Genomic DNA, 14,229 nt, shown 5'->3' with positions numbered 1-14,229 from the left:
TACTAAGCTTCCTATACCCTCCCAAAAGTGTGATTTCTTCTGTTCAGTCAAAACACACCGGGGCCGGGCATGGCGGCTCACGCCTGTAATCCCAGCACTTCGGAAGGCCAAGGCAGGAGAGCTGCTTGAGGCTAGCAGTTTGAGACTAGCTGGGTGACATAGCAAGACCCTATCTCCCCAACAAGTAAAAATAATTAGCCAGGCATGGTGGCACACTTCTGTAGCCTCAGCTACGCTGAGGCAGGAGGATCAACTGAGCTCAGGAGTTCAAGGCTGCAGTAAGCTATGATCACACCACTGCACTCCAGCCTGGGCAACAAAGCAACACCCTATCTCTAAAAAAATGAAAATAAATAGACGCTGAGACAAAAGGGAAAAAAAAAAAAAAAGATATTGCAGGCCCAAAACTCAAGCACACAGAGAGCTAATAAATGAATATAAATTAATATAATCCAAGATCATCACATTTGTTAACTACCCAAAGAGACGTATAGATAAAAATGCCAGGGGCCTTCAAAGGATGAACAGAGAATTTGGGGCATGGGTTTAAGAAAAATGAAGGGAATTCAAGAGGTACAAAGAAAGTCTTATGGCGGTGTACTTTTAAGACTGGATAAGACTTGGATGCAGAAAATGAATAAAGGAAAACATTCCAGTCTGAAAGCATAACGTGAACAAAAATACAGAGTTAGGAAAATACAAAGTTTACTCAGGGCAAAAAAGTCAAACAGTTTAATAAGTCCGAGACAGCAGATTTTAATTAACTTGATTTTTGTTTGTTTTGGGGTTTTTAGGGGGGACGTTAATGATATCCTTTTTTATTGAGGTGATCTTCACATAATGTAAAATTAACCATTTTTAAATGAACAATTCAGGGGCACTTAGTACATTTACCATGTTGTGAAACCATCACATCCATCCACTTCTAAAACATTTCTATTGCTCCAAAGCAAAACCACCAACCCATTATGCAGTTACTCCCCTTACCCTCTTCCCCTGGACCCCAGGAACCATCAGTCTGCTTTCTATCTCTATGGATTTACCTATTCTGGATATTTCATATAAATGCAACCATAAAATATGCGACCTTTTGTGTCTAGCGTCTTTCGCTTAGTATGATACTCTCAAGGTCCTTCTACCATTGAAGCGCATATCAGCACTTCGTTCCTTTTTGTGGCTGAGTCATATTCTACTGTATGGATATACCACAGTTTGTTTCTCCATATATCCACTAATGGACATCTGCATTGCTTCCACCTTTTAGCTGTTGTAAACACTGCTGCTATGAATATGTAGGTGCCTGTATTTTAGTACCTGAAGTGTGAGCCATTGAAAATTTGATAATAAGCATGTATGTGCACTGAAGCTAGCATCAACTTACCATCCTTCCACCCCAGGGGTCTATGTGTGAGGAGAATCAGGATAAGGCCATGCGTCACCACATCTGATACACATTCTAAACTGGTGCTCCGTGGACAGGATCACCAAACTCCCCATGAACCACAAGAAAGCTCCTGGCACCACGTGAATACATGTCGAGAAGCAACCTCAATGCCACTTCTCTGTATTTACTAGGGTTCAGAACACAATACCCCAAAGTATAACAGCATGGCATGTTGAGTACTTTCAACTGAGGCAACTGAAAGGGCCTCAGAAACATCATCTCTCTGACCTTCTCTTGCCTTCCTGTCTCAAGACGCTCTTTGTCTCCCAAAGCAAGCCACGGAAACCAGAATTCTTCTTCCCTGAGGTGCATCACAGAAACCAGAACTCCTCCCCCAAAGGAAGCTCTAAAACCTAAAAAGGTCGCTCTCTCCCTTCTCCCTTGAAGACCCTTATTCCAGAGGGCTCCTGCCTCACAGTAGGGGGGGGGATGTTATACAGAGAAGCCAAAAGGAATCTGGACAGACAGGCCTTGCTGGGTTTCCCCTTCAGTCTACCACCATTAGGCCACACCCTTTTGTCCCATCCTATTTTTACAAGGTTGTCCATTCTTCATCAAAACCAAGCATAAAAACACTTTTCCCTGGGTCTTTATTTCTTTAATTTAATTTTGACAAAGTTTCTCTCTGTCACCCAGGTTGGAGTGCAGTGGCGTGGTCACGGCTCACTACAACCTGGACCTCCTGGGCTCAGGTGATCTTCCTGACTCAGCCTCCCGAGTAGCAGGGAACACAGGTGCGTGCCACTTGGTATTTTTTGTAGAGATGAAGTCTCACCATGTTGCCCAGGCTGGTCCCAAACTCCTAGGCTCAAGCAATTCCACCCACCTAGGTCTCCCAAAGTGCTGGGATTACTGGAATGAGCCACACTTAACCAGAGTCTTCACTTCTGAAGGTGCCTGTGTCATGTAAAATGTTGATTAAATAAATTTGTCATGCTTCTCGTTAACCTGTCTTTTGTTACAGGAGCGATGGCTGTGTTGTCTTATGATGGGTTAGGAGAGGTATCACACCTTTCCACCCCAACAGTTTCTGGCACCCAACGTGGGGCAGCTGAGACACCTGACTTGCTCTGGAACCTGCAGACAAAATCCTGGAACAACTGACAAAAGGTGAGCAAAGAAAGGTAAGACATTTTTTGATTTTTTTTTTTTTTTTTTTTTTTTTTAACAAAGTGAGCTTTCCTGGATCTCTACCTATAGTGCCTGGTCAAGAAGAGAAGGTAAAAATTTCTCTTTATATCTTCCATTCCAATTTCAAGTTAGCAAGGAAAATCATTTGTTTTTAAATAAATGTGTTATGCTTTTCTCTTGTTAATCTGTCTTTTGTTATAGGAGTGTCAGCTGTGATCCTTATGATGAGTTCAGTAAGGTATCATGCCTCCCCACCTGACATATTCATGCTACCACATCACTGAAAACAGCCTAAAATGCCATCATTTTATACCACAGCCATAACCCAAAGGAAGATGTTCTAAGAATAGTTATAGATTTTGTACAGAAAACCTATTATGGCTAAAGTAATGTTTTCTTTAGACTTGAGAATTTTATTTGCTAATTTTGTTACCACTAAAATCTAAATATAATGAAATCCCTGCCTCCCACTCCCGATATTTATCATGGGTTCTTTTCTATTTCCCTAAGCATCTCAGCTGGTTTGAGAAATAAAGGGAAAGAGTACGAGAGAGAAATTTTAAAGCTGGGCGTCCAGGGAAGACATCACACGTCGGCAGGTTCCGTGATGCTCCCCGAGCCATAAAACCAGCAAGTTTTTATTAGCGATTTTCAAAAGGGGAGGGAGTGCATGCACAGGGTGTGGGTCACAGAGACCTTATACTTCACAAGGTAATAAAATATCACAAAGCAAGTGGAGGCAGGGCGAGATCACAGGACCACAGGATGGGGTGAAATCAAAATTGCTAATGAAGTTTTGGGCACACATTGTCATTGATAACATCTTATCAGGAGACAGGGTTTGAGAGCAGACAACCTGTCTGACCAAAATTTATTAGGCGGGAATTTCCTCATCCTAATAAGCCTGGGAGTGTTACAGGAGACCAGGGCTTATTTCATCCCTTCAGCTTTGACCGTAAAAGGTGGCCGCCTCAATGGGGCCGTCTATCGACCTATCCTCAGGGCGCATTCTCTTTCTCAGGGATGTTCCTTGCTGAGAAAAAGAATTCAGCGATATTTCTCCTATTTGCTTTTGAAAGAAGAGAAATATGGCTCTGTTCCGCCTGGCTCACCAGCAGTCAGAGTCCAAGGTCATCTCCCCTGTTCCCTGAACATTGCTGTTATCCTGTTCCTTTTTTCAAGGTGCCCAGATTTCATATTGTTCAAGCACACATGCTCTACAAACAATTTGTGCAGTTAACACAATCATCACAGTGTCCTGAGGCGACATTCATCCTCCCCAGCTTACGAAGATGATGGGATTAAGAGATTAAAGTAAAGACAGGCATAGGAAATCACAAGGGTATTGATTGGGAAAGTGATAAGTGTCCATCTTCACAATGTATATTCAGAGACTGAAGTAAAGACAGGTGTAAGAAATTATAAAAGTATTAATTTGGGGAACTAATAAATGTCCATGAAATCTGCTGCGGTTTCAGCCGGTCCCTCCGTTCGGGGTCCCTGACTTTCCACAACAACCTTTCAAAGGCTTATTCATTCCACTAATATTTATTATTATTTATTATGTTAAGCCTAAGTTCTCAAAGAACTCACAGTCTGGTAAAATTGTGAAAACAGCTGTGGATTATACCAAGATTCATCACATCAACTGCCATCTTCCCACTTACTCTTCATTGATCTACTTAAGGTTAGTCCAACACCTACTATGTGTGAAAATGAAAATGAAGACGTAAGTTTGTATTCCATTTCTAGGCCTAAAGAAGTACAAAAAGGCAAATAATAAAACCTCTTGAGAGAAAAATTAAGGCCGAAAATGAGATGTAAAGATATAAACATAACATACGGGAAATGTTTGAAATGAAAATCACTTAAGCAATTTTACTATATTCCAGACATGAACAAAATTTAATACTCACAGAGTTCTAGCCAGATGGATTTTCATATTGACAATGAAAGCCAAAATATTTAATCAACTCAAAACTGGATATTAGTAAATCAGAATAGGCACTTCTACAACTATCTTTAATCATTAGGTTTTACAGAGAAAATACTCAATCACACAAAGCATATTATAAAAACTAATAAAGCGGCAAATTGCATGAAGAAAGCCCCAGATGAGTTGAATTCACAATTTTGGTAAAGAGGGTTAAGGCTGTGCAGGGTAGCAGCAACATTAGTTCCTTCTCAGGCAACATTTAAACTAAAATTATAAGCTGACTATTTTACATATTACCATATCATCGATTTGAAACTAACTGATTTGTCTACTTACTTACTAGAGCAGCCATAAAGAGAGGCAAAACTCTGCCCTACCTGGCTGATCCAACCTCACTTGATCATTACTAGAGAAATGAAAAAAGAGTAGCTGTCTCAGTATTTTTCAAAGCTTGATATTTCTCTTTAAAGGATTCCAGTGATGAGTACATGCAGACACTTACATATTTGGTAAACAACTATATTATACCTCTCAGTTATTACTACTTGCAAAATTCTAGGGTCTCTACATAATCTACTGCATGACTCCAGGGGATGTTATTCATATAAACTTCAAGCTGATATATCTCCCTTGCTTACCATTAATATCATATGCTAGTCTCTGATTTACCCAGATAAAAGTCAATACTTCTAAATGTAAGCACTGTAAGTAGATACTCTGAAAAAAAGGCTTAACCTGTGAAGTCGGGAGACTTGAATCAAAATGGAATCTTGACTCTAACATTTAGTGATCTCAAGTTAACCTCTTTTAGCACCATTCCCATCTATAAAAAATGGTATTAAAAACATTTCACTTAACCCATTTATGCCTAGTGTTCCATTATTGGAATGCTAAACTTGTGGGAGTTATTTATATCCTACTGCTCAAGTTCATGGCCAAGGTCTGATTTTTCACACACAAAAAAATTGCAATCTCCAGCATACATGGGTTAATAGGGTTGTTGTGAGACAAATGAAAACTATGCTCTGTAAATAGTCAAGCCTTCCTATACAAATACTATTTATTTTCAATAATTCTTCTCTCCAGCACTATCAGCTGACCTACATGCCTTTCCTGAGCTTATCTTCTCAAAATATTAACATGTCATTTTAATCATTTGTTCATAATTTCCCTTGGAAGCCTGTGAATACCTTAAGAGCAGGGACTATGACATTGTATTCCCTACTCTAATTCTCAGCAGAATCAATCAATACTTGAACTTTATTATTTCACCATTATGTTATTATGTCAATAGGAACAACCTACTCTACTGTACAGTCCTGTTACGCATAGGTTTGATTATACTAATACACTAGATTTTAGTAATTCATATGCTAAAATTCAAATCTAAAACATCTAAGTGATTAATTCCCAGGATACAGGAGAAAGACTCAAAGAAACTATGGTTGTTCAGACTCTTCTTGCTTGACAAACAGTTACCACCATCTTTACCCCAGACCTCACTACATCATGAATACTCTAGATATCTATTAGAAAGCTAAGGGTTTACCAATGAGAAGCTTGCTCAATTATTTATTCTGGTATCTGGTACACACTAACTAGCTCAAGAGCTAAGCATATCTGAGAGAGCTGAAGGAATCTGTATCACATCCACTGAGAAAAAGGATTTGTCTCTGTGTTTTTAAAGATCATCAAATAAAAAGAATGTATGTAAAAAATTAATAATTATAAAGAGTGATTATCGTCCTCCTAACCTTTTACATACAAATCTGATCTCTCAAATAATAGGATGCTACTAAATAACTAATAACGCAAATATTGTGGGAAAAATGTGTGTAGTACACTCTGGCATTCACTAGCGTAATAAATAAGTATTCTTCCACTTATCTTTTTGGGGTTTTTTATGTATTTCTTTCCCACACGGTCATGGAAAGAACATATGCATCAGCGTCAGAGAGGTATAAAATCAAATCTCAGCTCTACTGTTTACCTGTTGCACAACCATAGGACAAAGTGTTCAGTAAATAATAAATGTAGTTAGAGTAAATTTTGTAAAAGCTGAAAGATGATCGTACTTCCGTACCTTCTTCCTGTTAAGCTATACAAGTCTACAATTAGCATACAGAAAAAGCCAGAGCTTGTGTGAAGACGCTGAAGCCTCACAGGCGTGTTTACAATGGAATGAAGTTTTACAAAGTACGGCAGAAATGGTTACACGAAAGGAGAGAGCAGGGACAGGAGGATCTAGGAAGCAGAGCAAAGCAGCATGCTGATCAGACTGGAGAAGACGACAGGTTCACAGAGGAGTTTTTATTCTCATCACAGCCTCAGGATTTTAAAGGAAAAAAAAAGAAATAAAATTAAATGCCTTCCATGTTCCCTACTTTGGACCAAAATTTCCTTTGAGGCTATAACTGGCTAGGGTCTCAGTGGGCAGAGCTTGCCCTGTCCAGCTAGTCTCCCATATGCTAAACAGCAGCAGGAAAGGGAGGGGTGGCTGACCCCGGCCTGTGCTGTGATGAACTCTGAACCGGGAAAGGGACAGAGCCACAATGGGAATGGTAGTCTGTAGGATCAGGGTCAGTAACTATAGCTAAGCCACTGCTCCCTCAGCAAAGGACACCATGATCCGTACAATGTCCTCGGTAATGCCAATCATGTTCACAGTTTTCAGTTTTGTGAGCCTCAAAATCTATTTTTTCCAGTTTACTCAGGCATTCAAGGGAAATAATTCATACCACCCACATCAGAAGAAACTGACATATAATCCTAAAAATGTGTACATTTATAAAAGATAAAAAACTACCTTGAGAATCAAGTTGTATAGCTCCTCTGATTGACAGATCAGTTTAAAAGTCAAAAGCTCTATCTGAGGACTGTTTCAGGAACATGGAATCAAAGTCACATCCACAAAATGGATGCTCAACAACCAAGCTACAAAATTCCTCAGGAATTATTCTTCCAGACTCAGGATATTTGTTCAAAACACTTTCGCTAAGGCATGACAGCTTCCAGCCTGAATGCCTCTCTTCCCACTATGAACACATTTTTTTCCATTTCTGAGCTCCCTCCCTTTCCCGTCCCATTACTTTTCTGATTGCATATTTCAAACTACTGAAATATCTACACTTATTCATTCTCTGGTTTTAAGGTTTTTAAACAACTTTTACTTTTTTTAATAGAACCACTCTAAAAATCTAATCAATGAATAATATTAATGAGTAAAGAGTAATGCATTATTATAGCATTGACTGGCAACTAATAACCAAAAAAAATGCTAACCAGTCAAAAAGTTGAGCATATTCCAATAAGGGCCACAAAAAAAGATGTAATTTATCTTTGCAGGACAAAAAAAAAAAAAAAAGTCTCTAGATATTCAGTAAACAAAAGAGCATACTAACCAATTTTGCTGAGAACAGCCCTTACACTGGATGTATAACATACTAGGATATACAGAAGATGAAAGATTAAGAGTGCTTCAGAAATTGATAAATATTTCTACTAGGTGAATAAAAGTAATTTTAAAAAACAGAAAGCCAGGGGGGAAAAATGCCTTTATTATTCAGAGTTTCACCATTTAGAAAAATGTTGCCCAAATCTAAAATTTCCCAAATACAGTGAGAACATCAGGCTCCTCTCAAACGAAAACAGCTAAATACTTTATCACCGTGCATTGATAACCATGAAAAATACGAAGTATCTTTTGGATCAATGATATGAATAATGCTTTATTTTGAATAAAGATATGAAACATGGACTCGTGTATTGTGCATCAAGTACAGTCATCCCTCAGTATATGCAGGGTTCCAGGTATATCAAAATCTACACGCACTCAAGCTCCCCAGAAGACCCTGCTGGACCCACCGATACATAAAGTCACCTACCCTATCCACAGATGTGACATTCTGCAAAGACTATTTTCGATCAGTGTTTGGTTGAACAAAATCTATGTACAAGTGGACCCACGTAGTTCAAACCCATGTTGCTCTAGGATCAGCTGTGTAAGTGATATGAAATATATGCCCTATAGATTAGCCTACACTCCCATCTTCAGTCAGTTTTGAACAGCCAATAGGATCAGCTGTGTAAGTGATATGAAATATATGCCCTATAAATTAGCCTACACTCCCATCTTCAGTCAGTTCTTGAACAGCCAAGTGGAAGTTCTGCTGCCTGACATCCCCAGCTAAATACGTTCCACAGTTTTGAGAGTTCATCACTTCACCTCTAGAAAGAAGAAATGAGTCAATTTAGCATAATTTCAGCGCAGAGAGAAAGACTGTCCCTTTTATTTAGCTCCCAAGGTTGCAAGCTGAGGAGGACTTCGGCCACTGAGGACAAATCTAGATCCAATAAGGGAGAAAGAATGGTAAACATGTGGAGACAATATGAACTTGAAGTTGAATGGAAACTAGGGACAAAATATCTTCCTAAAGCTGCGTATAAGACAAAAAAATAAGAATAGCTAAAACAAATTTAAATCTGTGAATCGAGTAAGAAAATAGAGAGCCACTTTCTCTTTTCCTCTGTCATTCTGAAAAAAATTCCTTATTAATAATCCTCTTAATTATGACATTGATCCATTCAGGTCATTCAGGAAATAGGCTCTAACATGAAAATCTCAAAACCACCCACCAAAAGCTGGATATGCCTAGAGGAAAACAGAGTGAGGGGGTGAGAGAAGGAAAATTAATCCTTAAAATGGTAAAATATAAATGAATCAGAGAGTAAAAGATTTATAATACAAGCTATTTCCAGTTGAGGAATTTCTTTAAACCTTTACTCTATCACAATACATGGCTTTATATAAGCAGACCTTTCTTTCCCCTTGTGAATTTAAATTATAATAGATGCCACTAACTAGTGTCATTCTACCTGTCACTACATAACAAAATCATCTAATCCTTAAAACCTATCATTCCATGACACTAACAAAGAGTTCCATCCTTCTCTATATCTTAGCTACCCAGTGAAGAGAAGGTAACTCCCTTCAAGTAGGCCCCAAATAATTAGTGTTGCAAGATTTGAAAAGAACTGTAACCCTTTTAGGATCTGACCCTCCAAATCCGTGATACTAACTTTTGCTGAAATGTTAACATCTCAATTCTGTACTTTTGGAATGACGAAGTGGGAAAAAATGAAGAGTTTAACAAACTCTTTTACAGATTACACTCTGTATACACAGTGTACTGCACTACAATTTAAAATCAGTCCACAGTATTAATCTATTCTTAATTTATCACACTGTAATGATATCATAATTTAAAGGATAGAATAGCCTTGGAATGATGAAAATAAATAGCTGTGTGCTATCAATAAAATAAAATTAGCATTGTCAACACTCACCCTTAAGAGAGTCTCATTCTAATAATAATCATAACCAAGAGACATACCTGCTCATTTTGACTCCATTCTCCCTGTTGCTTCAGAGATGGAATCGCCCAGATGCTCAGTTTCCCTGAGAAGTGAATGGCTGCCAGGAGCATCCCATCGGGAGAAAGGCTCATCTTAAAAATTCCATCCTAAACAAGAATCATAAGGTCAGGGCAAATAAATTATGGTCAAATAGAAATAACTCAGAATTAAATGACACTCTTTAGAGGTGCCAAGTTATAAACGATCTTTAGTAACTAAGAGTTCCACCAGCTTCGTATCATTATAAATGTACTTCAGCATAGAGAAAAAGAACTCCTGACTTTAAGGAGTTTGTTATCTACTTCAGTTATAATTTATACATAACCCAAAACCCAAATATGTAAGCATTATAAATATATTTCTTCACACATCAATCACCATGAGTTCTTAACACCTTCTAAGGTTGGTCTTGACTAGACTGTCAATTCCTTAAATTTTGGGCCCAGATCTTTACAAGATTCTATATCTACACAGTGCCCAAAGTATGCTACATATCATAAATAGGCCAAAAATTCATGCTGTGGAAAAGAAGGAAAGGAGTACAAGAGAGCTAGAGAAAGAGTGCAAGAATGACGGAAACAGAAGAAGATAAAGAGGAAGAAAATGGTCCTTCATTTAAGAAATGCTATGAATGTTGACAATTTTCCAAATTTGCTGCCAAATTATCCAGTTTAAGGAATCTAATTGTTACTACAGGACAGAAAAAATTTGTAATAACTGATTTCACATAGTCAACCAAAAGGTACACAGAGAAAGAGTTATCCTTCCAATCCTTCTTGTCCAAATAACCTGTCTTTTCCTTTCTCAGATGCCACGAACCATATGAACAGAAGTCTATGAGCAGAGACATCACCTGCCACCCACCTACAATATACTCAGAAGACCTGAACAAACACTAATTGGACAGCTATTTCCTGTTCAGGCATTTATTAAGAACAGGGTCCAAGGTAGCCTGCCCAAAAGAATAAAACAGAGACCAGAAAACAGCAACCTACAACCACATCTTTTCCGAACATTTAGAAAATCTGGCAACACACAGCCCACATCCCCAGATGACAACAGAATTTGGTAGCAGATGACCCCTTAGAAGAGTCACAAACTTTCCAGTTAGTCAATGCCTGCACAGTTCACTATTACTGCTCCAGTACTGGGGTCAAATACTAGCTATATAACTGAAAATGAAACATGATTATACTGCAAATCAAAATTATTACACTTGATCCAATACACTAAATTATATTATCAGCCTGCCCGCTGTAGACATTTAAGTCCGCAAGTCTCAAATGACTTAAGGTGCTTTAGCCATCAAAAACAGAACCATTTCAAGAGGTCAGGAACATTGTTGAATGAGTACATAGATGAAAAGATCAGCATCCTCTAATCACTTTACTAAAGACTAAAATTACTTTAACTAGATATAATAGGTTAATCCCAGAATCCCACAATTAAATGTAAGATTGAAATACAAATGCTTGAAAAAGAAGAAGTAATAAAAGCAAAACTACTTCAAAGCAAAATTTTAAATCTACCACATCCCTTCTTCTGGGATCAGGGAAAGAAGTACAAGACAAAGGGCCTGACGTCCTCCCTCCTCCAATTTAAAGTCAATAAGCTCCGTGGTTTTGTATAAGGAGGCCTCAGAAGCACAGATTTTTACCAGCCAAAAGAACTCTGTCCATTTTTCAGATTTCACAAAGGAAGAGATTAAAGTCCTGAAGGCAAAGACACTTGCCCGCGATCACTCAAGGGTGCAGGGCAAACTCCAAACTAGAATGCAGATGTTTTCAATCCCAATCAGGGCACTTCCATGAGCCAGGACTGTAGTCCTCACCTGGACCCTGGCCTAGTTTCTAGTAGTCACAAGCAGGCCCCTCAGCAGAAATTATGGTCAAGTATAGTTTGTTGTTTTGATCACTTGAATAATCAGTCATGTGTGATCTGTATGGTAATTCCCAGATATTATAAATGTTCCATTATAAGACTCCACTGAAAGTGCTCTGAAAGCAAGAAAAAAGTTTATGAATCTCTTTAACAACAACAAAAGTATACTGAATAACTTCACAATAGCAATATGACCAGGAAAGCACTGAATAAATATGTAGTTTTTTTAATTTTTAAAAAAATTCTTCCCTCTTGATGGGGTTCAGGATATGCTACTCCAAAATACAGAATATGTCATGTTGGCATCTGAGAAAACATCAGAGGCAGGAAGGTCATTCTCACCTACCTCCCACCCTTCCTCCATGAAGCAGGTCATAAAATCCAGGAAGAATTTTCTGACCTTTTGCTAAAAGCAAGTCATGATCCTCATTCCGGAGGTGCCCTCCCCAAACCTGGCAGAAAAGAACATCCTTCTCTCTGAAGAGAGTCACAGTGAGAATGTGAACAAACAGGCCTTGCTAAGTTCCTCCCAATTTACTGCTATTAAATCATACTTATCCAACCATACGTCCACAACTATCCATTTTTCTTCTTCAAAGCTAGCATTAAAAAATACACAGGTCGGCCAGGCACCGTGGCTTACACCTGTAATCCCAGCACTTTGGGAGGCCAAGGAGGGCGGATCACAAGGTCAGGAGATCGAGACCATCCTGGCTAACACGGTGAAACCCCATCTCTACTTAAAACACAAAAAATTAGCCAGGTGTGGTGGCGGGCGCCTGTCATCCCACCAACTCGGGAGGCTGAGGCAGGAGAATGGCGTGAACCTGGGAGGCGGAGCTTACAGTGAGCTGAGATCACTTCACTGCACTCCAGCCTGGGCGACAGAGCAAGACCCCGTCTCAAAAAAAGAAAAAGAAAAATACACAGGTTTATCCATTTCTTTGAATCTTCATTTCCTTATGAAAGCTCCCATGTCACATAAAGTTTACATTAAATCTATCAGTATGTTTCTCTTGCTAATCTGTTTTGTGATAGGAGCTTCATCTATGAATCTAAGAAAGGAAAGAGAAAAGCTACTGCTCCTCCTCTACACTCGCTTCTTTCTTTCCACAAATTTAAACAATAAATTGTATTAACCAGAATGTTCCCATTTGCTTTCATATGGTGGATACTTGATCCCCTTATTTTCATCAGATGCCATGATATCCACACTGAAAATGTAGTATTTCTTTCTTGAACTATCTTATTGTAGAAATTTTCACTTACACACAAAAGTAGAAATTACAGTATAATGAATATCCACATACCCAACCTGCTTCAACAAATATTGACATTTTTCAGGCATGTTTCCTTTATCTTTCCCCAATCACCACCATGCCAGAGGATTTTAAAGCAAATCTCCGTCATTATTTTGCTTATAAATACATATCAAGTATACATTTCTTTGAAGTCCCAAGTTATCTATTGAGCGTTCATGTGTATGCATAGTAAGATGATAGAGTTACTAGTAGTAATTGGATTGTAGCCGCTCAAGATGCTCAAGACACTTAGGTTATGTTGGAAATATAGTGTTTTCCTTCTGAAATAAAGCTCTGCTCTTTATCTGTAGAAACGTTTATTTATTGATTTCTGAGACAGGGTCTGGCTCTGTCACCCAAGCTGTAGTGCACTGGCATGATCTTGGCTCACTGCAACCTCCCCCTCCCAGGCTCAAGTGATCCTCCCACTTCAGCCTTCTGAGTAGCCAGGACTACAGGCATGCACCACCACGCCTGGCTAACTTTTGTACTTTTTGTAGAGAGGGGGTTTTGTCATGTTGCCCATGCTGGTTTCAAATTCCTGACCTCAAGTGATCTGCCTCCCTCTGCCTCCCAAAGTGCTGAGATTACAGGTATAAGCCACTGCACCCAGTCCGTAGAAACATTTCTGAATTCTTATATAACATGCAGGGGGGTTCTGGCCCAGGGAATAATTCATCATCCCAACATTAACTGTGGACCAAAATCTCAAGCCACAGTTAGAAAATCCAAGCTAAATTCTATGAACAGAGTCTGTGGTATTTGGGAGTCTGAGTGTCTGTTGATAAGTAATATGGTTTGGCTCTGTATCCGCAGCCAAATCTCATTTTGAATTATTATAATCCCCATATGTCAGGGGAGGGGCCTAGTGGGAGGTGACTGGGTCATGGGGACAGATTTTCCCCACGCTCTTCTCATGCTAGTGAGTTCCCATGAGATCTGATGGTTTAAAAGTGTGCGGCAGTTCCGCCCTCATTCTGTCTCTTTCCTAGTGTCATTAAGACGTGCTTTGTTTCCCCTTCATCTTCCACCATGATTGTAAATTTCCTGAGGTCTCCCCAGCCATGTGGAACTGTGAGTCAATTAAACTTCTTTATAAATTACCCAGTCTCAGGTAGTTC

The 14,229-nt window shown here is 38.9% G+C and overlaps 1 protein-coding gene across 2 annotated transcripts in view; it reads right to left on the bottom strand.

Annotated features, from left to right (window-relative positions):
- The window catches only part of NBAS (NBAS subunit of NRZ tethering complex), a 426,675-nt gene that overhangs the window by 307,704 nt on the left and 104,742 nt on the right, over positions 1 to 14,229 (bottom strand). For both annotated transcript variants that reach the window (XM_033176517.1, XM_033176518.1), the window contains one exon: positions 9,905 to 10,033. In XM_033176517.1, the coding sequence (XP_033032408.1) occupies positions 9,905 to 10,033 (129 nt within the window). The remainder of the gene's footprint in view (positions 1 to 9,904; positions 10,034 to 14,229) is intronic.

Source organism: Trachypithecus francoisi, unplaced genomic scaffold (genome assembly GCF_009764315.1).
Source record: "Trachypithecus francoisi isolate TF-2019V2 unplaced genomic scaffold, Tfra_2.0 Lachesis_group17, whole genome shotgun sequence".
Taxonomy (NCBI): domain Eukaryota; kingdom Metazoa; phylum Chordata; class Mammalia; order Primates; family Cercopithecidae; genus Trachypithecus; species Trachypithecus francoisi.
Note: the sequence above shows the minus strand (reverse complement) of the source record. Positions and strands in the feature narration are given on the sequence as shown.